The sequence below is a fragment of the Girardinichthys multiradiatus genome, chromosome 18 (genome assembly GCF_021462225.1).
Source record: "Girardinichthys multiradiatus isolate DD_20200921_A chromosome 18, DD_fGirMul_XY1, whole genome shotgun sequence".
Taxonomy (NCBI): domain Eukaryota; kingdom Metazoa; phylum Chordata; class Actinopteri; order Cyprinodontiformes; family Goodeidae; genus Girardinichthys; species Girardinichthys multiradiatus.
The window spans coordinates 23574548-23601867 of record NC_061810.1 but is presented as its reverse complement, the minus strand read 5'-3'; the positions used below and the strand labels follow the sequence as shown (position 1 = coordinate 23601867).

The 27320-nt window shown below is 38.7% G+C and overlaps 1 protein-coding gene across 7 annotated transcripts in view; it reads right to left on the bottom strand.

Annotated features, from left to right (window-relative positions):
• Positions 1–27320, bottom strand: part of gria4a (glutamate receptor, ionotropic, AMPA 4a) — a 214488-nt gene that overhangs the window by 140133 nt on the left and 47035 nt on the right. For all 7 annotated transcript variants that reach the window (XM_047390617.1, XM_047390618.1, XM_047390619.1 and 4 more), the window contains exon 3: positions 1139–1378. In XM_047390617.1, coding sequence (XP_047246573.1) covers positions 1139–1378 — 240 coding nt within the window. The remainder of the gene's footprint in view (positions 1–1138; positions 1379–27320) is intronic.

Below are 27320 nucleotides of genomic sequence, written 5' to 3'. Positions count from 1 at the left end.
ACATTAAAACAACAAATTATAATGTATTTTACTTTAAGTGATTTTATGTTTCATGTGAACAGAACAAAAAATGTGTTTTACATTTTTTAATAAATTAAAATCATACATACATCTGTATTGTTTACTCTGATACTCCTAAATAAACTTTAATGCAACCAGTTGCTTTCAGAGGTCTGTTAATTTCTAAATAGAGTCCTTTAGACACAAAAAACAGCTGTTCTTTGAAGGCCTCAGAGGTTTGTTAGAGAACATTAGTCAACAAACAGCATCAGAAAGACCAATTAACACAGCAGACAGGACAGTGATGAAGTTGTGTAGAGGTTTAAAGCAGGATTAGGTAATTAAACAATCTTATGTGTTTTAACCTGTTCAGTCTATTATCTGCATGGCACAATTGCGAACCTACTAACACAGGAAAAGGTAGTAGTAATAAGAGAAGAGGCAATTAAGGCAGGTCTAACTGAATGAGCTCCATGTGCAAGAGCAACAAGACGAAGGGGACTTGCCACAAGCCATGTTGAGGACACAACAAACTTTTGAAAAAAGGGGTTTTGGTGGGATGAGACAAGGTGGTGGCAGCATCATGCATCAGGGACAGAGAAGCTGGTAAGAGTTGATGGGAAGATGGATAGAGCTCAGAAAATATGTTAGAGGCTGCTCTATACATGCAACCCCAGCTACACTGTTATGGTTCAGATCAAAGCACAATAATGTGTTAGAATGGCTCAGTCAAAGTCCAGACCAAAATTTTATTGAGGATATGTGCCTTTAAAATTGATGTTCACAGATGTGCTGCATTCAGTCTGACTAACACTAAGTAATTTTGCAAAGAAAAGTTTTGTTGTTTCAGTTTGACAAAATATGGAAAACGTTGAAGCAGTATGAATAATTTAGCATTTGTTTGTTAATTTATTGTTCATTTGTTTCAGCATAGGACCAAAGGACAGGATTTCATTAGGTTTGGAAAATGTACATTAAGTTGTATGAGCAAGTAATACTACCATACCAACATGTGCACTACTTTTAATATAAGATCACTCACACATTTCTGATAACAATAACTGACAACACTAAGCAATGAATAAAAAATTAGCCATGTGTGACACCTTGTTAGCTATACTTGTCCATGTCTATTTACCTCTGTCTGTATCATAAAGGAAGACAAATCTGTTCCAGTCGTAGTGGTCGAGCAGGGACAGCAGAGCTCCTCTGATGGACGGCCGGAGCTGCAGTGTGAACTGTCCCTCGCCCTCGGTAGGGAAGCTAGGGGTCACCAGGCTGATGTGGAGGGCTCCACAAAACGACGTCAGCGTGTTCACCGACCGCTTGTCATAAAGGCCAAAGATGGCAAAGACCCCCCTCGAATACTGTGAACAGACTGATGTGATGAAGGATGAGAAGAAATGGGGAAACAGGGAAGGACAAGGGGATCAAGATGGAAAATTGGATGAAATTGGAAAAGAGTTAGAGAAAATTAAAGAAAGTTAGATACTGGGTGACACAATTTATAGATAAAAAACCCCAAAACTTTAAAAAAACTTCTTGTAATTTTTGCAATTGACTTCTGCAGAAAAATACCAAGAGGGAGGAATTCAGAACACATGGGTCTTAATTAAATTCGCTCTGTGGAATATGTTTAAATATGCCAACCATTTTAATGAGCTACCACTTCAGCTTGTGTCAGCCCTACACTACCTCCTCTTTTCTAATTAGACCCACAAACTGCATATTTTGAATAGTCTATGTGCCTGAAATTCAAAAATACCTTTTTAACCTCGACAGAAGTTGAAACGACATCAATCAAATTTATCTCAGAAACAGATGAAACAGATTAATGGCACCAGAAGGAAAATCTTGACGGCCTCACATCATGTAAAAATAAATGTAGTTATAAATCCCAAGCGCAAACGTTTGGACAACAAAACAAAGCATAGGACAACAAAAGAGTTAAAAACGTTTGAGTTTTACAAAACAACCAACCAGATAAAAAAAGGTTAGGTTTTAAAAAGTTTTTATTTTTCACAATGTTTTTGTCCACCATCATCATCACTCATCCCCTTATTTTCCTCCTCTTCTTTTACTCTCCTTTGCCACCTTCATCCTTTGCTTCGCGATTCCTTCAAGCAGGCTTCTTTTGGACTCTGACTTCGGGCTGCGTCATAGTTCACTCTCTTCCCTGGGATACGTCATCAAGGAGTAAACATTAAGACAGAAAGACTGCAGGCTTCGCTTTTAGCAACAACTTCACATGACTCCAAAAGCTTTTTTTGTCATCTTCTTTTTTAAACTTTTCATACATTGCATCATATCCCTGGATACTTGCTTCTGTTTTCAAGGCAGACTCCCTTCATCCTCTCTTTGAGCTTCTACTATCCACTTTCTCGCTTATCTTCTACCCTTCTACATTTATGACTTCTCTCCCTCCTTCTTTTCTCCTTCTTCTCCTGGGACTGAGAGTAATTCCATTATCAGCTATAAGCCTCAGTGGGGGTAAACACTAAGGGAAATGCAGCTTTGACGGTTCGGCTTGTGGCAATTAAACAAAGCCATGGCTTCTGCACCCGGCCGCCGATAAAGCAGGGATTTAGCCTTAGATTATGACAGGAGCTAAATGTCTTCAATTCAGAGAACTCGCATATGAGCTGTCCTCAGCGTGCGTCATTCAGCTGCTGCTGAGTCATGCCACCATTAATGACTTTTGTGCTGGTTTTTACAAAGACTCTACATGGTTTTTTATGTTTCTTAGGATGAGAGATACAGGTAAAGAGATGAGACTTAAAGGTGTTAACTTTTCACTACTAAACCAAAAAGGTGTTGTCAATTAACTACTTGCATATTCTGAACTAAATCACTGAGAAATTTAATTGTATTACTCTGACTTAAAAAAAATCTCAAATTAATATGACAGTGTAAAGGATTAAAGCTGACAGCAAGCAGGGGATATATAATTACACTAAACCAGTTGGAAAAAATTACACCTCTTCATCACTGATAATAATCGACTGATAAAAAGTGGCATCTGGTAGAGAATAAGGATACAAAATTCAAGAAAAAAGACAATTAATATACACACCAGCCACTTTCTTAGATACACCTGTTAAATAGCTGGTTAACACAAATAACCAATCAACCAGTCCATTGACAGCAACTCAATGCGTTTAGGCATCCAACAAAATTTCTGCTGTTTTCAAATTAAAAATCCATTTTATGAATTCAAACACTGAATAAGACCAAAACAAGCCACGATCAAAATTAAAGACCATAGCAGTGGCAGCAATGAGGTAAGGATCTAACTAGAGACAAACAAAAACCAAGGGTTTTCCTACAAATGCATCGTCTGGTGACCCAAATCAGCCAATTTTTTGCTTCATTGACCACAACCAGTGTCCAGGCGGTCAGAAACTCAAAAATCAGAGGTGTCAGCTGTCATTGTTAACACACTTTCCTATGTAGAAGTTATAACTGTGGGAAGAAGAATTAAAGCTTCAGTGTCATTAAGGTGTTTAAAAGTTTCTATTTATTGTTTTTAATTAGTGACAAGTGTTTTCCATGCCTACATACTTTGATAGCGGATGCAATCTTTCTCATGTAACAAAGTTAATTATGCAACAGTGAAGTATTCTACAATCCCCTTTTAGTAGAGCAAACATGCTCAGACACAAATAGGCAACCAGCTTCTTAATATGGTATTCCTAAAATGCCAGGACAGGATATGTGAAAAAAAAAGTATTTATTTAACAGGAAACATTTTTTTTTTTAACATGCCAACACATTTGATATTTTCAGACTGTGAAAGAGCAAGACAGAGAAAGGCTTTCAGCAGCTAAACATGAAGGCAGAATTGTTTGGGAGACAGATAGTCTGTTTAATGGTGGATCTATCAACTGGGCTCTGTAATAATACATTTTCTGTGCTCTAATTTTAGATTTATGTTGGGATGATTCCTCAAATATGTTATGCTTAATTTCATAGTAATACTCTTTGCTGTCTTAGAACATTTCAAAAAAGGTTTTAAATATTCCATAGAAAGAAAAGACATGGGGTCTGTTTAGGCTGATAAAAAAAAAACTTTAGACTTTAGCGGCAAACACTAAAACATGCATAGTTAAAAAATATTACATCACAATCGATCTCGGCCCAGGTAGGACCTCATTTTCTTCCCCATTTGGGTATGAGAATACATTGACAGACTGTTGTCGTGCTGCTAGCTTCACTTAGAACAATATTAACTAATGTAAGAAAAAAATGTTTCCTCACAGCAGGCTCCCTCATCTTAATATGTGCAATGCAGAGACACTCCTCAAAACTGCAAGAAGAACATCCCACTTTATTTGTAAGGAAACAAGTATTATTATTATTATTTGTCCTGTCCGACAGAGTAGCGCTCAGAATTGTTGTCTGAGTGCCAAGTAAAAGCCCAACAGATTTACTTTCACGAGTGGAACATTACAGCTAACACTTTAAAGCTCTGCTTGATATTTATAAAAATAAACTTTATTAGAAACTGCTTTGGGATTATTTCAGTTGTTACGGACACGGAGACAGTTTGAGAATGATATTCCTAAATCAACATCATTTGCAACGTGTAACAGTTTTTGATGCAAAAACAGACTGCAAAAAGTGATGGGAATGTGGGGGGTTGAATTGTGCAGCAGTCACTAAACTATTGCTCTGTTATATTTGTCCAAGTTAGAGTTTGGAGCTGGGAATGAAGTCACAGTTCAGGCTGAAAAACGGTGGGATTTAACAATCCTATTTATTAGCAATACACACCAATAACAAGGTATTTCTCGGCATTTTATGAATTCAAACACAAAAGGAACATGTTCACAGCTAGATATTTTACAGCACTACCTGTGCCACTGGTATTTTGAGATAAAAACCATCAGAGGGGCTAATAAATACTTTAGACGTATTACTATATTCTATTTCTGCTGCAGCAATTTTAGATACAAAAATCTGAGCTGCAGCTCCAACCTTCCCAGTCATAGCTCTGATATCAGAGGGTGTACCTGTTGTGTTTCTAACTGGATCCTCTGAAAATCTGACTTTAAAGTACAAGCACACCATAATTGAAATTTGATGTCCAAGCTATAAAAACCACAAAACAAAAAATTCTTTTCTGTCTTGATTATTTTTTCCCCTCTCATCAGTGAGCTCTATTTACTTAAACAGAGGGGTTCGTGCTGAGTCCTATCTCTCCCCCAGTGGAAACCATCAGGAGTGCTAGCTGATGAGGGTGCTAGTTGATGTGTGTTTGTGAGTTTTACGGATGTGTAGACTCTTTTTTGCACATGTTTTTTGAGAGCTAAGACTGCAATCCTTCAGTGAAAATTGCTGTATGTCAAGGTTGCTGTTCTTAAGTCCTGGAGTTTTTTTTTGTTTTTTTTTGGAGGGATTTCTTAATAATCGGAAAAGAAAAACTTAGCAAGCATTGCATTTTACTGACTCAACCCAAAAAACAAGATTTGACTAGAATGTCCGTGACCTTGATGCAATTAATAACTGGAGTGTCATAAAATGTTTGTTTTATCTACCCCCTGGGTCTCCATTAAAGCTATCTCCCCACCACTTATTTCTAAATAATACCAAAACCACTGAGCCTGCAGTTCAGACCACATGACAAAAGACTATCTTTCCTTTGGTTTTTTTCAATTGTATTCTTTGTTATCACCTCCACTCTCAACTCCCATTTGTTTTTTGATCTCGGCTTTGCATTCCACACTCATCCCTTTTCGGACTTCCTCCATTTCCCCTAATGATTTATGTCTCTGTGGGACTGTCTCTTTACAACCCCCTCTAACAAAACCAACCTGCCGCAAGGCTAGAATGTGCCAGACAGTGGCGTCATTGTGATAAAACGCTCGCTAAGCTTGGTTCATAAAGCTTTAATGAGAGAAGGGGACCAGCGGCATGGAGCATCATCACTACAGTAAAAGCACTGGACACAATGGGTCTCGTGGGACTTTCGCCTGCCTTTTGTTGTCTCCCACTTGCTTGTTCTTGCGGTACTGTTGTACAGTAATCAATTTTTGAGGGTGTTACTAATTATTTCCTTTTTTTATCAAACAGTTAGTAAAGATTGTATACATTTGTATATGACTGTACAATCAACCTGCGTTATTAAAATGAATTTGCTCATATCTTTATTTATTGTGAAATCTCTTTAAATCTCATGTAACTCAAGCTGTTTTCCCCACAGAGCAATAACTTAACTCTCGTTCTTGTTCAAGTACAGTGCTGTGAAAAAGTGATTTCCCACTTTACAGATTTCTTCTGTTTTTGCTTTTCCATCACACTTACATGATTCAGACCATTTGGTCTGAATCATGTTCAGTTTGATCAACTGAACAAACACAAAAAACTGTTTTTTTAATAGTGCTTTCTTATAAGGGTGTAATATCATCTGTAAAAACCTGGCCCCATGTGAAAATGCAATCTACCATTGTTAAAATATGAATAATCTGTGATTAAAAGAACATTTTAAATAGCTGAGAGAAATTTTACTCGCCAAACCCAGGCCTTCTAACTACCAGGCCAGTCAACACTTGAATAGATCTGATCACATGAAATAGGCTAAAAATCTTGAAAAGCAATATGCCATGCAATTTTAAGAAATTCAAGAGCAGAGGAGCAACAAAGTCAGACTGACAACTATCAGTCTGGATAGCATTTCTACAGGTTTGGAACTCCAGTGCACCACAGTTAAAGCCATTATCCACAAATAATAACATAAAAGTGGTGAACCTTCCCAAGAATGGCCAGTCTACCAAAATTATTTCAAGAGCACACAGATGACTCATCCAGAAAGACACAAAATAACCTAAAACAACGTCTAAAGTGCTCCAGGTCTTAGTTGCATCAGTTCAGTCAGTTCAGGTCAGTGTTAATGTGCCCCAAAAAAAAATCAAAAACTGGGTGTCTGTTACCTTGTCCTACGTCTAATATGTAGCGCCTACTATATAAAATTGTGTTTTGTGTTAACTTAATGGTAGTGGGTTAAGATTTCAAATCATTTCTGTTTACAACTCTAAAACAGTAGGTGGCAGTAATGTGCCTTTGTGTCTATGTTGTAGACTGATTTCTCAAAAGCCACTTGAGCTTTTTATGGCTACCTGGTCTGAACACAAGAATCCGTTCTTGAGAAGTGTTCATAGGTATTTTTCTTTAAACAGACATGGCATAATGCACAGACTGTTAGACACTAAAGTTTTAGCCTATTGCTGTATTGTAGCCTGCTCCTGTGAGTGACTGTCACGTGACCTGGGATTATGGGTAGAGTTCATGTTCATTGATAATCATTTGTTAGCTTGTTTGGCATTGTTCATATGTTGTTATTTCTCTAGATTATGTGTTCATTATGTGTAAGTTTGTGTTGGACCCTTCAGCAGGGTAACCATGAGGGAGAAGGGTAATTGGCATGAAGACTTGTGGGGTTCAGTTATTTTTTATATTTTCAAAAATATAGACATCAAATTGCCATCTAATGGTTAAATTCTGACCCAAAAAAACCACAAAGGCCAGACTCACATCTGCCAAGAAAACAATTTGCTGATCCCAAAAACTCTTGTGAAAATACAGTGTGAAACCCATCTGCAAAATAATGCCGGTATTTTAAAACACCGTCAACCCAGGGGTTCAATTGTGATGGTCTGGTGCTGCATTACTGTTTCAGGACCTGGACGACTTGCCATAACTGATAGAGCCATAAAATCCGCTTCCTACCAAGACATTATGAATTAAAATGGCTTGTCATCTGTTTGTGACCTTAAGTCCAAGCCCACTTGGGTTATGTAGCAAGATAATGACCCAAAGCACACCAGGATTCTAAATGGATAGAAAGCAAGAACTAAATGAAGGTATAGGCTTGAATTAGTCAAAGTGCAGACTTAAATCCAATAAGATTTTGTGGTGTGATACTAAACAAGTTGCTCATTCTTGAAAATGTCAAATTTTAACAATTCTGCAAAGAAAAGTGGGCTTACATTCCGGCAGAATAATGTAAAAGACTCATTACTGCTCACTGTAAATGCTTAATGGCAATTGTTGCCTCTAAGGGTGACAACTTATTTTTGGGTTTAGGGGGGAATTATCTTTTTTCGGATAATAATATTTTTTAAATGTCTGAAACATTTAACTGTGCGAAAAAAGTGAAGTCAAGAAAATATATTAATGGGTGCAAATACATTTTTACAATACTACATTTTTCACTTTACACATTTGTTCTTGCTTTCTTACCGTCACTTTTCCCATCTTACTTTTGTCCTTATGTGTTTAGAAAATGCTCTTTTCTCCACATGACAGAAAAAAACACAGATTAACCTACTACTGATTAAACTGTCAGTGCATTTCAACACAGCTCAGCACCAAAAGTTCTGCAAACACATAAAAACAGCCACCTCTGACACAATCAACTCATCTCTGTCACACGAAAAAACAACCTCCAGAGCTTCTGTCCAGATGCTGCAGCTGGTTTTCCCCTGTTAGTCTGAATAACAGCCCTGTAGCTGACACATTATCCAGACAGCTTACACTGCAAAATACTGTGAGCTCTTTCATTACCAGAAGGCAAAGGCAAAAATAAATGACGCATCAGTGTAAACGAGGGATACAAGCCATGAGGAGCATTTTTTCTTACAGTGAACTGAAATGCCTATAGTGCAGCACAGTAATACTTGGAGGAGGTGGGGCTGACCATAAACAGCAATAAAAATCTTTAATGAGCAATATAATTAAATTAAAATCTACTGCCCAGTGCCTCGTTCCCACATTCAACATTCAGTCTGTTTCCAGTTGTAGACTCTTCAGTGGAAAGGTCCTGTGCATAAATTTTATTCAGTGCTGCAAGAGCGGGTGTAATAATCCTTCCTCGGAAAAGCAGATGTGCTGCAGTCAACATTAAATATTGTACTAAAGTCATGTCAATCCATTATCTTATTTCCACACACATAATACCGTGAATACCGTAAATATGGGATGCAGCAATTAACATTCAAATTATTTAATTCTCATCAAATACTATTTAAGAATTATATTTATTATTTATTTAATTATTCAATTAAGCAAACTGCTTCTTATCTTGCTACCAATGTTAACATATATAAAAACACATTTAAGGTGGGTATAAATGTAGAGAAATTAAGTCAATGTAAAACATCATGCCCTGTCACATACTGTATTTTCCATTTAATGTGTGTGTATTGGGAGGAAGGAGGTAAACTTTACAGTATTCTAATACATAAGGATCATTTTATTTTCTTAGGCTGAAAGCTCTGCTCTGTGTACAGTTTACGAGTGCCTCTAAGAGATAAAATCAGTATTAGCAGAATTTAGCAGAAAATAGGTCAGTGTAAACAACATTGAGGCCTCGAACATTTGCAATGCTGAGGTGAGTGAATCTTCATCTATGCAGACAGAGCATCTGCACTGCGTACCATAAGATTATGTAACAAATCATCAGATCATTGTTGTGACATTAACATAGCACTAACATAAGTTTCATTTATCTTTATACACAATAGAAATGCCAAGAAAATATACAATACTGTGAACAAGGTATAAGGATCAAAAATACTTCTTGATGATCAGCACAACAATCCATTTTACACTTAAGAAAATACTGAGGTTTGAATAATGAGATGTATGATTCAGTATCGTCTGAATGCTGGTGGCACTATCTTAGGCAGATCAGATTAAAGTAAGGTCAAAATAAATTAAAATGTCTTCACTTTTAACATTGATTTCCACTAATGTGGGCTAATAAATTTTATCGTGTATTTTAAAAAATACCACAATAAATGGTAATAAAAGGCAGTTTAATTTATTTTCTTTCTTTAGTGATGTTTAGTCTTTAAATTGTCTTTGGGGGCATTCACACATTGAGAGCAGTTTAGGTCACATATGTTTCATGACCCACCCGACCGTCCTGAGTGTTGTTGTCACCTGTGAGTTGTTGCACTACATGGCCTACATCTGAGATATTTTGATCACATGATTTAAAGTGTGAAAAGTTGTGATACTGCCTGGGGAGGCAGTGGATGATAGGCACTTTTTTATTTTATAGGCAGAGTGAAAGAAGACATCCATATTAAACTAGAGATAGATGTTTCTAAGTGATTAAAAGTTTAAAAAATCTAGAACGACACGGTTGACGTATTTTCAAGTACATCAGATTTTAACCTAGAGAATTTTAGATTAACATATTTAACTTGTTTATGTTTATTGTTCTAAAATTTTACATATTTTTGTTTGAACATATGTAACTTTTGCAATATTAAATAAGCACTTGCCGCTGTTAAGCTGCAGTGACGTGAAAATTGTTAGAAGAAACATGGTAGGCAGTGCTGATTACAAGCCACGAGCTATGCTGGGTAATTGATGGCTACATTTAAAGCTCACTGTGAAAGGAAGCAACAATAAAGGTTCGGTTCATTTTACAATATCTAAACTTAGAAAAATGTTCAAGCCAATACCATAAATAAAAAATTATAAGAGTAGAATTAGAAAAATATTGTGTATCAGTCAGAAACATGAAGTCAACATTATGCAAATAAAGAAACATAACAGATTATTTGATGACTGTATCACAAGCAAACGTCAATTAATCAGTGCGGCAAATTGCTGCGAGCAGAGCCATATCTGATTCATAAGATTTGCTATGGTTGAAATGAACTGAATAAAAAATTGTTGAATCCGTTTGAACTGAAGTGTCATCACGTCGAAGATCTGACTATCAAAGACAAATAGATGTTCAGGATAGAACGTTTTTTGTTCCACCTCTTTTTCGGCTAAGGAAGACTAGCATCAATCCAGACAGGGGGTCGTCTGGACAGGAAGGGATTTCTTTATAGTTATTTTATTCCTTTTCACATATTTTGCATCCTGTAATTAGCTTGACATGATGCAATAAATGCATACAAAACATTTGCTGCAGCTTTGCAACATAATTTATTCAAAATATTAAAGAGCAAATTTCAGCATATTTTAGTGACACCAAAACTGCAGATCCTGACAGTAAAAACATAAATAATTCATAATCAAACTTTCTACTGTTATTCAGAACAGATAAGTAGTTTTTAAATACCCTTTCCTCCGCATATGCAGCATTCACTTGAACTGGCTTTTTTGGACAAACAACATGATGTTATGAAAAACTTGACTCTAGATGGACATTTAGAGTTTGAGCAATGGGACAGACAGCTTACTATTTTAACTGAATTCCATTTTCTGAACATAATGTCATCACTGTTCAGCAACTTTTGAATGCCATCTCGACAACCTTGTGCACACTTTCTGCCATATACAGGGTTTTTCTTTTGGGTCATGAATACTCTTTAATCTCCCAAAAATGATCTGAAACTACCTATCATTAATTTCATCACTGATAACAGTTTGTGAGGAGTCTTACCTTTTTAAACTGATCAATGGAAGACAAACTAATAATAACGTTAGACTTTGCAAGAAAAAACAAGATTTTATTGACAGAGTCAGCGTCGTTTAGGAGATGCAATAGAAAGATAAAAACATAAACAGTCCGGAGATCAACAGGATCTAGCAGAGAGCAAAGCCGTTATATGGATTTTAAATCTGTTCAACTTGATGCCACCAATGCAGCCACCTTGACATTAGAGTGGTCATTAGATCAAAGATGTTTATCGTGAATAATAAAGAAAATACAATACATTCAAATGTGCTTGCAAATAAATTAACAATCCATTTTGGAGCCTTGCACATAATCTCCAACACAGCATGTTTCATTTCATTCATGACATCAAACTAAATGGCTGACAGTTGGTATTTTCAATAGACCATGTTACAACAAGAACAAAATTGAAAGACATTATACATAACCACTTCAACACCCTAATTTTCCAAGAAGCATTGATGATGGTCTGCAAGTAAGAATACTGTCACCAAGATGTAGTTTGAATTGATTCTAAAGTGTCACAGTAGGCTAAGGTAGTAAAGGTATTTCAAAAAGTACAAAAATACCATTTTTTAATATTAAAAAGCCTGGATTTGCTTTCTTATGTGTCAATTGTGCCAATGTTCACTGTTCAGTTGCTTAGGATTTATTATGGACACCTAGGCTCAAGTGTTTTCGTCAGCAGCTTTGCCAAGACAAGACAAAAGATAAAGCTTGACAATCAATGGTCTGGTAGCGGTGTTCAGCCACCTTATGGATTTCATATCAGGCTCTCTCTTCTAGACCATAGTTTATAAGACAACAGACCCACAAATGGTTCATAAACAGAGCAGTGATTATTAATGATAGAGCACCACGTGCTCTGTTGGTTTGGGTGTGTTTCTGGTTCACTGTGCTCTTAAATAAGGCCATCCACCCCTCTGCCTGCTTTCTTCCCTTGTTCATCATTGTCTAACTTCTCTTTTTCCTCCCTTTTTCAACAAACAGCCCCAAGCAGAGAGAAAATGGAGGCATTGCTCCTTCTCAATGAAGAAAAGAAAGAAAATGTCAAGGGAAAGAAAAACAGGAGTGGAAGAGAGCTGTTCCAAAACCCATGAGGTAATCTAAGAGGAACAACAGTCCACCAAGCAGACTTTACACTGTTAGGGTAGGCAAAAGAAGAAAAAGGTAACATATACAAAAGGAGCACTGCAGCTTCGGTGAGCATGACCAACTGGAAACAACTCTTTAAATGTTTTGTGACCTAAGTTATCAAATGATTGCACATACACACATTCAGGTTCAGCAGCTTCTACTATACATGCACAGAGATGTCTCCAGGGATAATCAGAATATGTCTTTTTTTGGCTCTGGTGTCTCAGTGCAGGGTTGAATACCAGGTCACAAGCAGGGCCATGGACAGGATTAAAATGCTTCTGGGTACAACTGCTGTCATTCCCTAATTGTCCTCTTTATTTAGATCTTTGCTTTTCTTTGGAACTACCCCTTGAGCTTTTAAACGTCAATGAATACTGATTTGGGTAAAATAACCATGGCTACTTGGGAGAGGGCTATACAGTTTTTTTTGTTATCACAGTTGTTAGGTATAGTAATATTGGCTGACATGTGGCTGCCTTCCTTCTGCCTCCATATAACAAGTGAAAAAGAGAAACAGATTATTGACAATTAGCAAAGCTACTAAGTTATCATTTGAGAATTGTTTTAAAGTATTATTATTTGGCTTTGATGAGATGTGTGGAGATCTTCAGTTTAATAGTAAAAGAGTGTTGTAAATAAACACGCATGGGGTAATAGTCTTTACAATCTATTCTTCACAATGACTAGATTGTATTATTCCCAAAAACTGATTGGTTATTTTTAAATAGTACTCATTTCTCCAACAGATCTTCTCTATTTAATGATTAACTGCTGGTTTTAAACATTGATTGATGACAAATTGTTGAAATTTATAGGTATACTGAACTAATAAAATAAGTAGTAGAACTAATAAAAACTAAACTAAAACTAAGCATTATTAAAGTAGTAAAAACTAATTAAAACTAATGGGCTGCACGGTGGTGCAGTTGGTAACGTTGTTGCCTTGCTGCAAGGATGTCCTGTGTTCGACTTCCGGCTGTTGGGACCTACAGCCATGCATTTCAACATTAAAACTCTGGTACGAACATTTCTGGAACTTTCAAAATAAATGGCATTTAACTGACTTCCAGCACAACTTCAGAAGGGGGAATGGGGGGTAGCAGAGGATTTCCCACGATGACACTGCCCGCATATAAGCCCCCACCATTCCACAAGTCTTTCTCTTCCACACCGATGACCATTGGGATAGGAAGGAACAAAGTGCGCGGATGTCGTTTGCTGGCAAAAAGACATAAATTCAACTGGATCCAAAGCCATACGATCATCGATCATATGCAAAGTTAAGTAGAATGAAATACTGTCTGTGTATCATGAACGGGGATAATTAAGGTACAAGCATTGCTGACTGTCTCTCCGAGGCCCCGCAGACGCAAACGGTGTTCGAGAAAAGCCCCAGCCTGAAGGAAGACGGCAGAAACCGCAGCGGACAGGACGAGCCGCCAGCTCTCCAGAGCTAACTCTTTTGTTCACAGAGCGAACGCAGAGGTTAGCTACCGAACTGACCGCTTGTTGACTGTGGATACCTCCTTCAAACTTCGCCCTTGGACAACATTCCCTCACCATGGTCAGAGGTTAGGTTTGGGCAGATTAACAGTTAGGATGAAATAATCTGGACGTTTTCATTCTATGAAGTTTTGTTTTGTGGAACCCGGCTATCTTAGTGCTAGTAGGCTAGCTACGGCACGTGTATGTATTATGTATTAAAGTTAAGATAAACTTTATTTAAAGGGTGGTTTTAACCAGAACATTGCTCATAATGCGCCGTCCGCGCTTATGCATTTTAACCCTTTTATTAATCCTGGTATTTAAAAGGTATGTGTTGATTCTGGTGCTAAGCTATCCGCTTCTTTGTTAGCTTAACGGCTAACCGGTAGAGAACATGTGCTACTAAAGACTATTCAAAAGAAAGGTTGTTGGTTTTCAAGCTAGTGAATAATAGTCCCTGAACATCATTTACCAGATTTGATAACTAAGTAAACACCATTAAGCCCATTTCTCCAGAAAGATTTGGCTCTTTTCCAGAATACTCCCTTAATATTTCTTCAAATATTATTTCAATAAATAAAGGCAGTTAATGAGACACCGTTGAGAATTAGTAATCCAGGAGGTTGGTTTTATTCAGCAGATCATTATTTAAAACATTATTTTATTAGAATAATATTTTATCTGATCTTGCATTGTGAAAGGTTGTCTAGATGTTGCTGATTATTGCCTAAGTTAGTTCCAAGACTAACTTAACTTCATTTCCGGATTCTTCAAGATAATTCTTGGTTCTCAAACATAAACATTGCATGGTAATGTTGCATCACTCTTTTTGGTCATGATTTCCAATCATCTTTAATCAACTTGTTTATATTGTACATAGTCCATTAGTCTTCGTTATTCTTTAATTCTGCTTAGTAGTTTAGTTGGATTGTTTTAGCATAGTAAAGAGTTTGTTGATTGAAATATGTTTGACTTTGAGTTGACTTATTTTGTTAATAAGTTCTTGTATTTTAAGAAATTGTGTGAATTCATTCCATATATGTGCAGAGTTTTGCTGTTCAATAATGTCAGAGCTTGTCTCACACCTTTCTATTTTGTCCTAATACCATCACCTTACTGGTATTCACAGGAGAATCCTTAACAGACCGAAATATTATTTGGTAAAATATTAAAATATTAATTATTAAATAATATTCTCAGATTCATATTTACAACACGGCCGGGGGTCTTTCTGCATAGAGTTTGCATGTTCTCCCTGTGGGTTCTCACCAGGCACTCCGGCTTCCTCCCACAGTCCAAAAAACATGACTGTTAGCTTAATCAGTCTCTCTACATTGCCCTCAGGTGTGAATGAGTGTGTGCGTGGTTGTTTGTCCTGTATGTCTCTGTGTTGCCCTGCGATGGATTGGTGACCTGTCCAAAGTGTACCCTGCCTCTCGCCCATAGACTGCTGGAGATAGGCTATGGGATAAGCAGCATAGAAGACGAATGAATGAATGAATAAAACTAATGAATTAGAAAAAAAGTCACAACAAAATAAAACTAATCTATAATGAAAAATCCAAAACCTTGTGTATTGCACTGCGTGATGTATGGCTTGGACGCAGCTGCTCGGCCATGAAAACACATTCTATGAAGCTGTCTATGCAATGTTCTTGAGTTAATCTAAAGGCCATATTACGTTTGGGGGTCTGTAGCAGCTGACTCTGCAGAAAGTCGACGCCCTCATGCACCTCTGTGGTACATGGCCTACCACTTCATAGCTGAGTTGCTGTAGTTCCTATTCGCTTCCACTTCTTATAATACCAGATAGCTGGCGGTAGAAAATGTAGGAGTAAGGAAATTTCACCACTGGACTTGTTGCATTGGTGGCATCCTATCACAGTACCATGCCGTACATCAATGAGCTCCTGAGAGCGACCTATTCTTTCCCAAATGTTTGAGGAACAGTCTGCATGCCTAGGTGCTTGATTTTACACCCCTGTGGCCATGGAAGCGACTGCAACACCTGATTTTAATTATTTAAATGTGTGAGTGAATAATGTTGGCAATATCGTGTCTCTCTGATGCCTGGTTTTTCCACTGACTTAGGTGGTATATTTCATAATCTGATGAGACATATATTTCTTTGGAACTGTATTTCTACTTTTACCCTGCCTACGTAATTTTTAAAAATTTTTGTGGCACTAGTGGCCTTTATTTTCTAAGTTGACTGACAAGAAATGGTGTGGAGGGAGAGGGGAAGACATGCAGCAAAGGTCAACTGGCCGGGACTCGAACCCGTGACAGCAGCATCGAAGACTGTAGCCTCTGTACATGGGTTGTGCACCTTACCATTGCGCCACCGCCCATCTATTTTTATTTTGTAGTGTAAACAAATATATTTGTCTTTGCATGTAGTAAGGTGTATTTTTCTACCCACAACTAACAGTTTAGTCAAATTTAATCTTTTTTTGTCTGCTACAAAAATCACACACCTGCAAACATGTTCCTGCAAAGTGAATCTTTCCATAACTGACCACAATCTCAACCAATAGCAAAAAAAAAAAAACATTTAAAAAAGGTCAAATACACAATTAATTATCGCAGGCGAATAAGTCTTATACTTTAAAGAATCCTTGGATCCAAAAGTGACTACAATCACGCGATCATATGCAACATAGTTTAGTAATAATTTTGCTGTTCGAGTATCCAGCAGTCATTCATAAAAAGGGTGTAATAAGACAAGTGTGGCTTGACTTTTCTTCTGAGGCCTCCAGAAGCAGCCCTAACCCAAGCAGATTTTCCCCCAAGACCTGGAGAACAAGGAATAGGGACTGCAGCATCGCACGTCTTCCTGCGTGCATGTCCAGGTAGTGAGAGCTACCCCCACTGAAGTTGCTGCAACATGCCTTTGTTGTACAATTCTGCTGGGCCAGCTAAACAGTCGACCCTCTCAGCTACTGAAATTTGCTGCAACGCTAGTCCCTTTCATGCCCACAAGTGGATTACTGGAACAGCTCTGCTTCCCTCAGCTCGTTACCCAGGACATCTTTTCTTCAGCATGGTTCACATAAGACATAGTGTTTAGGCAGTGAAGATTAGTTTAGAATGAAATAATCTAAATAATGTTGGTTTAATGACATTTTGTTTTTGTTGAGAAAACTGTGCAAAGTGCTAGCGGACTAGCTTCTCAGCTAGCTTCTGTGTTGTGATTTTAAAGTCAGGACAAACTTTATTTATGAGCCCATAGACTTTGTCACCACCAAGTTAAGAATCAATTACCCAGGAAGGTTGTTAGTTTTGTGGGAATATTTTTTACTAGTATCCATGTGTTTATTATGTTTTAACAATTATTAGAGGAATGGGTAATTCTTTTCAGGTTAAAGGAGAAGTGGAGTCGAATTGCAACCCTTTATGACCTCTCATTTGCAAGGGGTTCTACTGTGTTCAAAACACATACCTCAGAAGTTATCATCCCCCTTAAGGATGTCCTGGAAGGAGATGGAATATGGGTCCATCTGCTCTTAAACTAGATGTCTGTTCCAACTAGATCCAATGCTGTGACCCTATAAGAAGTTGCTTTTTGCCAAGGAATGTAAGCCTGGGCTATCTCAGGAAACATAGGGGATGCTTGGTTTTGGGGCTTTCTCTTATCAGTTCTCGCCCCACCCCCTAGTGTATGTTAGTTTAAGGTAACTGTTTGGACTCTACTCTTTATCCTTTTTGGCTTCGAAGGAGGTGACTGCGTTCAGTGGAGTGACAAAGGTCACTGTATGCATACAATGTTAATATACTTTTTTATGATCTAATATAGTTTGAATGTTTATATTAAATTCTCTTTTGATTCTTTTGCTTACTACCAGTCTTACTTTCAAAATATAACATCCATCAGGAGAGGAAGGGGTTTTCTCAAACAGTTTCCAATCTAGGAAAATAGTATCTCCCTGAATATTGTTTTATTAAATGTGGTAGCTAATTAAACACCATTAAGACTCATTTATCCAGAAAGGCTTGGTTCTTATTCAGAATATTTCATTGCATATTATTTTAATATTTCTATAATATTATTTCCTTAAATATCATTGTAGTTAATAAAGCAGCTAATTAAACACAATTGAAAATTAGTCATCCAGAAGGTTGGTTTAATTCAGCAAATCATTTTATTTTAATATTATTTTATTAAAATAATGTTTTATCTGATCTTACATTGTGAATAGTTGTTTGAAGGTATGCCAATTATTGCCTAAGTTAGTTCCAAGACCAACTTAACTTCATTTCCAGATTCTTCAAGATAATCCTTGGTGCTCAAACATAAACATTGCATGGTAATGTCGCACCACTCTTTCGGTCATGGTTTTCAACCAGCTTTGACTCACTTGTTTATATTGTACATTAGTCTTCCTCATTCTTTCATTTTGCTTGTTAGTTTACTTGGATTGTTCTAAGGAAGTAAAGAGTTTGTTGATTAAAATATGTTTGACTTTGAGTTGACTTATTTTTGTTAATAAATTCTTGTATTTTAAGAAATTGTGTTAATTCATTTATTGTGTGTACAGAGTTCTGCTGATCAATAATGCCAGAGCTTGGCTCACCCCTTTCAATTTTGTCGTAATACCACCGCCTTATTGGGCTGGTTTTCACAGGACAACCCTTAACAGACCGAAAAATTATTTAATAAAATATTAAAGTATTATTATTAACTAATATATTCATATTCATAATCACAACAATAGAAATAACCATTTTTTGTGTTGAGTGGGTGTATGTGAATGAGTGTGTCACCTGGAGGTGCACAGTTGTTAGAGTGGCAAGAATAGTAGAAGGCTGGAACACAAAGCACCCAAGAGCAGCAAAGGACTTGTGGATTTTGCTTCACCCCAGGGCAGCCATATCTTGCCACAGAAGTAGGTCCTCTGTAAAGCACAGGAGCAGCAGTCCACAGGACAAAAAGGCACCGGGCAAGATGTAGGGTACCAGGCTTCCCACACTAGCCACACTGCCAGCTTCCACTGCACAGGTCAAGCTTGGGACCCAGACTTCGGAAGGACAAGATAAGGAGGGCACATTACCTTCCCACTTGGTGAGCTAACCTCTGGGAGGTCAAGATGGAGGGATGTCCATCACAGCCCAGCATAGCCCCTAAAGTCCACGGCCAGCCCAACACATCCTCAGGAGCCATAGGCCACCAGACGGGAGCCCACCACTCTGGGACATGGCCCAAGCACCCACATAAACAACACCATAACAAGAGGAGTAGGACCATGGTACCATGAGAGAACCCCAAATCATCCTCATACCCCCAGTCCCTACCATACCGGCATAGGCACCATGGCGGGGGCCAGGGGGCTAAGCTGTGCCCCCCAAGCACAGCCCTCCCGTCCATGGTGTTTGTGCGTCTGTCTGTGGTAAAGTGAAGTGTTGTGATGAATGAGGATGTGTATGTCCTAGGTGGATTAAAATTGGGGTTGTGGCTGGGGTTACGAGACCCCACTGCATGCCCCCACTGAGTCTCCCCAACCGAAGACCCTTAGTGTCACTAGTACAGTTTGGGCCACACATCAAGACTCTACTGATGTGTGGTGGTCAATCTTCTCATGAGTTACAAAGAGAGAGTGTGAGGTCGTCTTCTATTAATTTGGGTAATTAGATATTATTTAATTGTGTCAGCTCATTCAGCCTGATAAACCGATAGTTGAGTAATTGTCTATTTAAGGAATTTGATGTGGCATTAAGCCCTGCACATATAAAAATAACTGATTTCAAAACCTAATTCTTAAAGTTAAGGTTTTGGTATTGTGCAAGCTATTCAGTAGTGTATGTGCAGGGGAATTGAGAAGAAAATGGAAAACAAGGAAATTATATGCCAATGTGCCTAACAATTGTTATACGGGTTGTAACTATTTCTGCCAAATGAGCCATGGAATCTGATCAGTCAGCACTTCTGCCCCTTTTTTATGTTAAGTAATGAGCAAATAACAAATTTTGGTAACATCTCATTAATATCTCATGCTCATTTCTTTGGGGTCAGCACATTGCTAGAAGCAGGAGACTTGTCTGGCAGAAATCCTGGTTCTCCCCCATCAATGAGGCAAAGAAGTATCATAGACAAAACTGCTGACTCAAGCACCCTCCACATTTACTAAAACTAGAGCCTTTTATAAGAAAAGAACTACATCTCCACATAGTACATTGATGTGCACATGTTCAAATGATCACATTCTTGCGTGATAGGGTTATTTATTTCTGTGAACTAAGCAAGGCTCTTTATTTAAGTGAGAAGCAAAAACTAAGCATGGCTCACTCAAGCAACATTTATTTTAAAGTTAACAGCTGCTGTTTATAAACACTAAAATAAATAAATCTAAATCATTAATTTTCCCCCTTATTATCAACATGTAGTACTCTTCTGTGTTAGCACTACAGAACTAGTCCATATAATGCTGTGTAAAAGAATTAATATCCTTTTACCTTATTCATATTTGTTACATAAAGTGTGTAACAAAACTGTGATGTATTTTATTGAGATTTTACATGAAAGACCATTACAAAGTAGTGCATGGCTGTCGTTTTTTTTTTCACTAGGAAAAATCATAAACAGTGTGCATTTGCATTCTGTCCCCTTTACTCTAATGCCCCTAAAAAATTCCCCACAGCCCCCCACAGCCACACAGAGCACTGCATAATACTGACAATGTGACGCAGTAACATAGCCCCCACCGATAAGGTCCGGAATGGCAGAGATGAAAGATAGAGGGAGAATGAGTGAGAAAGGAGAAAAGATAAAAGAGGAGGAAAGAAGGAAAGTGCATGTCACCTGTCACAGTGCTTTGCTGGGTACCCCTAGGACACAGTCCTTTAAACAGGGATAATATGTGTGTGAATGACTGTGTGTGTGTGAATCAGAGAGAGAGAGATAGAGAGTTATAGAACGAGCAAGAGAGAGAGAGTGAGTGTGTGGGACAGAGATGTGACAGCAAGCCTTTTTACTCCAGTCATCTTTAAGCACTACTAACAGTAGCTAAAACCCTCTGGGCCTGTCCAGTATGAACATAGTCATTCGTCACATACACACACACACACACACACACACACACACACACACACACACACACACACACACACACAAATACACAAGATATCACAACCATTCATCACAGTGGTCAGGGCAAGACGTTTGAGAGGAGAAAAAAGGGGAGGAGGAGCTTGCACAGAGCTGCTTTCTACTGCTGTGATGCTCTTGATACATCTTCTTATAATGTGCAGGTTTTTTTTTGCCTAGTAGTGCTGTGGTTGAACTAAACCCCTCAAATATTCCCATCTTCTTAATTCCACACTCTGGTACAACAACTCCAGGTGCAAAAAGTCATTTCACAGGACATGGTTCACCTATAAATGGTTTTAAAGTGGATAGCTCTGTTGTCAAAATGCCTCAGTGTGATCACTGCTTAAGAGTAGCTGCCAGAACATGATAAGTGTTCTGCTTAGCAAATACACAGGGAGCTAACTAGGTCAAAGAAACAGCTTAATTGAAGTATGCATCTAGCTCAGTGGCTTTAAATATAAAAGTGTAAATAAGAATTAAACAGCATTGGTAATTTTCTATATCTTATCATAATGTGTTTTGTGAAATGAACACAGCTCCTCAATCCCAGATTTTTAAAAAATGCCCTGAAAGACTAAAGATTTCAGCAGGGCAGTATTATTATATAATATAATATTCAACAGGTATTCACATAGGTTGAATGGTTAATAAAGGTACAACTATAATTTTTAGTATCTTTATTATTCATAATTATTAGGGTTGTTAAAATAATTTATATTTTAGTATATATATTTTAGATAGTCATATGCATCAAAATCGATGTAAACTGACTTGTTTTCCTCTTCAGACATTTGCACAGTAGCACTGCACACACACTTAGTTCCTCCTATGCTGTGCAACATGTCACCCGAATAATCATGGCTGAGAATTAAAACTGAGCGACTGCTGGAAGTTTAATAGGGACATATCATGCAAAATTCACTTTTTGAGCCCTTAAATAAATGTCATTGTGTACTTGGAGTCTGTAGGAGTGCATTTGAATTTAGTCTCTTCAGGTGCTGCATAGATATCTTTATATTCTGTTTGGGTCATATTTTTCAATGTGTTCAGTTTTCTTCATTACCCATTATTATTATCCATATTACGTCACAGTATTTGCTGCGGAACTGCAAAACAAGGTCACGGACTTCCGGCTAACCAAGTTCGCGAATCCGCCATTTTCATTCCTCGCTGCAAGTTTGTATGCCGAAGCTGTAAGTAGATAAGGCTAAATTTGTTAGTAGTATTAACCCACAAAATGTATTCATTCCATCCCCCTGCATCAAAACCTCTTTGAAGTGCAAATTACGACCCTTAATGTACTTACGTTCGATGGATGGAGTAATACCACACCAATGTGATGCATTCATTTGAAGGCACGATTCTGCAGGTTCGTCGTCTTCATTCTCCTCTAACTCTTGGTTGAACGTGTATGGCTGGATGGACAATATGTCTATTGATGACATCTTTTAATCAATATGGGAAGAAAAACTATGTCTGTTATCAAAGTACACAAATGGCAAATGGGGTGGAGTAGAACACTCTGCAACTTGGAGGGGGAAGAGGTGTGAAGTGCCTCAATAGCATTAAAAGAGAATACCCAAAGAGAGTTGCTCTCAGATGCATCTCAGAACAGGGGTAGTTTAAATGTGAAAAGGAATGATTTAAAAGCATATGTCCCCTTTACAACTACCATAACATAGCAAGCATGTTTGTTAAAGAGCCTTCATGGCCCACTTTAATCGAAAAGGTAAAAGCAAAAGGAAGTGTTGTTTGGAGGTATTTTGTCTTTGAGGCAAACGAACATGAAAAGCAAAATGATATCAAAAAGCCCTTAAGTATGACAAGCCATTTGTAGCTGAAGTTGGGAAGCACTAAGACTTGACAAAGCATTCTCTGATGTTTAAGAGGAAATTAAAAAGTTCGCAACATTTTCCATATCTGCAACAGTAATGTTTTAAACATGGTGGAGGCATGTATTAATATTTACTTGGACGCATGCTTAGTACAAAAAATGTCCAGGAGCAGATGGTTCCAGTGAAAAGGTGAAGGAGACACCAGGTTATATTCAATTCAAATTCAATTCAATTCAAAAATACTTTATTAATCCCAAAGGGAAATTAAATGTTGTTGCTCATTATGAAGGTTTCTTTAAAGAGCCGTTGTAGATGCTGATGGCTGTGGGCAGGAAGGATCTCCTGTAGCGCTCCGTCTTACAGCAAATCTGAAGAAGCCTCTGACTGAAGACACTCTGTTGTTGTAGGACAGTCTCATGAAGAGGATGCTCAGGGTTCTCCATAATGTTCTTCATTTTATGAAGAATCCGTCTTTCCACAATGATCTCCAGAGGTTCCAGAGGAGTCCCCAGAACAGAGCCAGCCTTTTTTATCAGCTTGTTGAGCTTTTTTAAGTCCCTCGCTCTGATGCGGCTTCCCCAGCAGATGATGGTAGAAGAGATCACACTCTCCACAACAGACTTATAGAAGATATGCAGCATCTTGCTGCAAACACCAAAGGACCTAAGCTTCCTCAAGAAGTACAGTCTGCTCTGTCCCTTCTTGTAGATGGCTTCACAGTTGCATCTCCACTCTAGTCTGTTGTCCAGGTGAACACCGAGGTATTTATAATCCACCATCTCCACTTCTTCTCCCATGATAGAAATAGCTTTTTGACTTATTCCTGTTTCTCTTAGAACCTACAATCATCTCCTTTGTTTTAGTCACGTTCAAAATAAGATGATTGTTTCCACACCATGCCAAAAAGCGGTCCACCACCTTCCTGTACTCAGCTTCTTGTCCATCTCTGATCCACCCCACGACTGCAGAATCATCTGAGTATTTCTGTAGAACGGAGTTTGTCTTGTACTGGAAGTCTGAGGTGTACAGAGTGAAAAGGAATGGTGAGAGTACAGTCCCCTGTGGTGCTCCTGTGCTGCTGACTACCTGGTTAGACTCATAACCCTTCAGGCCCACAAACTGTGGTCTGTTTGTCAGGTAGTCTTTGATCCCAGAGATTGTTGGGGTCTCCACATGAGTCTTCTGGAGTTTCTGACGAAGCAAATCAGGTTGGATTGTATTAAATGCACTGGAGAAATCAAAGAACATGATCCTCACAGTGCTGCTGGCTTTGTCCAAATGACAGTGGGTTTGTTGAAGCAGGTGTATGATGGCATCTTCAACTCCAACTCCACAGTGATAAGCAAACTGAAGGGGGTCCTGATGGCTTACTGTTTGCTTACTCAGGTGGGCCAACAGGAGTCTCTCTAGGACCTTCATCAGAATCAGAATCAGCTTTATTGCCAAGTTCGTACATTCAAACAAGGAATTTGCTTCCGGTACACTTTGCTCTTTTGTTCTGTTTTTGCATTACAGAATATACAAATTTACAATTTACAATGTACAATATACAATGTACAATGCAATATTCTGCATTACAGAATATACAAATTTACAATTTACAATGTACAATATACACATATCTAATAAAAAAGGTGCATTTGCAACATCTGTATGCTGTTGATCTGTACTCATCAGAGAAACAGCCTGGGGGAAGAAACTGTCTCTGTGGCGGCTGGTTTTAGTAAACAGTGCTCTGTAGCGGCGGCCTGAAGGTAAAACTCTAAACAGTTTATGTGTAGGGTGTGTGGGGTCGGCAGAGATTTTGACAGCTCTTTTCTTGACCCTAGACCTGTATAAGTCCTGGATGGAGGGAAGGTCAGCTCTGATTATTCTCTCTGCAGTCCTGATTATTCGTTGCAGTCTGGACCTGTCCTGTTTTGTGGATGAGCCAAACCACACTGAGATGGATGAAGACAGGACAGACTGAATGATGGCAGTGTAGAAGATGACCAACAGCACCTGTGGAAGGTTGAACTTCTTGAGTTGCCTCAGGAAGTACAGTCTCTGCTGGGCCTTCTTTCGAACAGTGTCTATGTGTGAAGACCATCTCAGGTCCTCAGAGATGGTGGTTCCTAAGAACCTGAAGTGGTCCACGGCCGATACAGTGTTGTTGAGGATGGTGAGGGGGATGTATGTTGGTGGTGTTCTCCGAAAGTCCACCACCATTTCCACAGTCTTGAGTGGGTTCATGATGTGGGATATCAGGGCAACAGGTCTATAGTCATTGAGGACTGATGGGTGAGTTTTCTTTGGTACCGGAACAAGACAGGAGATCTTCCACAACACCGGAACCTTCTTCTGGGCCAGGCTAAGGTTGAAGAGGTGCTGCAGAATCCCACAGAGCTGCTCTGCACAGCCCTTCAGGACTCTAGGGCTGACATGATCTGGACCTGCAGCCTTATTCCGATTCAGTCTCTCCAGTTGTCTCTTCACTTGACTTCTTGAGACACACAGGTGGAAGGGGGAAGCAAAGGAAGCATCAGCATCTTCTTATATGCTTGAAGGCAAACATATAGAAGCAGAAGGGTCTAGGGTTGAGGTGGAAGATAAAAAATGTGAGGTGTTACTGGACAGCTGTGGGTCAAAGGAGGGTGGGATGTCTGTTTGGCTGTGAGCAGGAGAGGAGGATGCGAAGCTTGTTTCTGAACTGAACCTATTGAAGAATGTGTTCAGTTCATTGGCTCTGTCCAGACCTTCATCGGTCCGATCATCCCTCTGCCTGAAGCCCGTGATCTTCTTCATCCCTGTCCACACATCTCTGATATTGTTTTGCTGGAGCTTGCTCTCCATCTTCTTCTTGTACACCTCCTTGCTCTCTCTTATCTTGACTTTAAGTTGCTTCTGTATACTCCTCAATAATTCTCTGTGTCCCTCTCTGAAAGCTCTTTTTTTCTTGTTAAGCAGGTCCTTCAGGTCACTGGTGATCCAAGGTTTGTTATTGGGGAAGCATCTCACGGTTCTTGTGGGGATGGTGTTATCCACACAGAAGTTTATATCGTTGGTTACACACTCAGTTGTGGCCTTGATGTCATCTCCATGTGGCTGGCACAGTGTGTCCCAGTCTGTAGCCTCAAAGCAACCTTGCAGAGCTTCTTCAGCTTCCTGTGACCATTTTCTCACTGTCCTCTTTATTACAGGTTGCCTCTGAACAAGGGGCTTATATTTCGAGCAGAGAAAACAAGATTGTGATCTGATTTGCCTAGAGGAGGTCTTGATGTAGAGATGTATGAGTCCTTGACATTTGCATAAAACAAATCCAATATTTAGTTTTCTCTGGTAGAGCAGCTGACAAACTGTTGAAACATTGGAAGTGTAGCAGAGAGTGAAGCATGGTTAAAATCACCAGAAATTGCCACAAAAGCATTGGGGTTTTGTGTCTGTAGCTTAGCAACAACTGAGCTAATGACATCACATGCAGTGTCAGCAACAGCGGAAAGTGGAACGTAAACTGTTGCCAAAATAACACTGGTGAACTCTCTGGGTAAATAATATGGACGAAAACTTACTGCCAACAGTTCAATATCTGGACTGCAGAGACGACACTTCACAGCAACATGTCCTGGATGACACCATCTGTTGTTCACAAATACTGCCAGTCCCCCTTCTTTACATTTGCCGCTCCTCTTTAAATCTCTGTCTGCTCGTATGGTTAAAAAGCCCGGCAGAGAGACGCTGGAGTCGAGGATATGATCCTGCAGCCATGTCTCAGTAAAACACATAATACTGCATGCCCGGTACTGTGGCTGGGTCCTTTGTAGGGCTTGGAGTTCAACCAACTTGTTTCCCAACGATCTCACATTGCCCATCATAATCGATGGAAGAGATGGTTTGAACTTCCTCCTTCTCTCTTTTCTCTTTGCTCCTGCTCTGCATCCACGGCGTCTCCTTTTCAACTCATCGGGGATTTGGGGTTGTAGTTGAAGTATTATTTGAGCTTTTGAGATATTAATCAGCTGCTCCTGGTTGTAAGAAACAACCCCGTTGTCATGGCAATGCATCATAACAAATGTCCAAAAATAGAAAGTATTAGGAAAAATCCTCCAAGCTGCACAGCATCCGACACTGGAGTGGACAGTCATCCAAAAACAATTAACTGTATCCACCACAAGAGGAATAGTTCCCAAAAAAGAATAAATCAGAAACAAAAGTAACAGAGCTACTCCAACCTGCTGCCACCTTGAGCGGCGCAATTCTAGAATTCATATCATATCATATCATATCATATCATATCATATCATATCATATCATATCATAGGGCTTCTGCCATCATATGTCACTGGCAGGTCCCTGCGGTCTTGTGAACAAGGCCTAC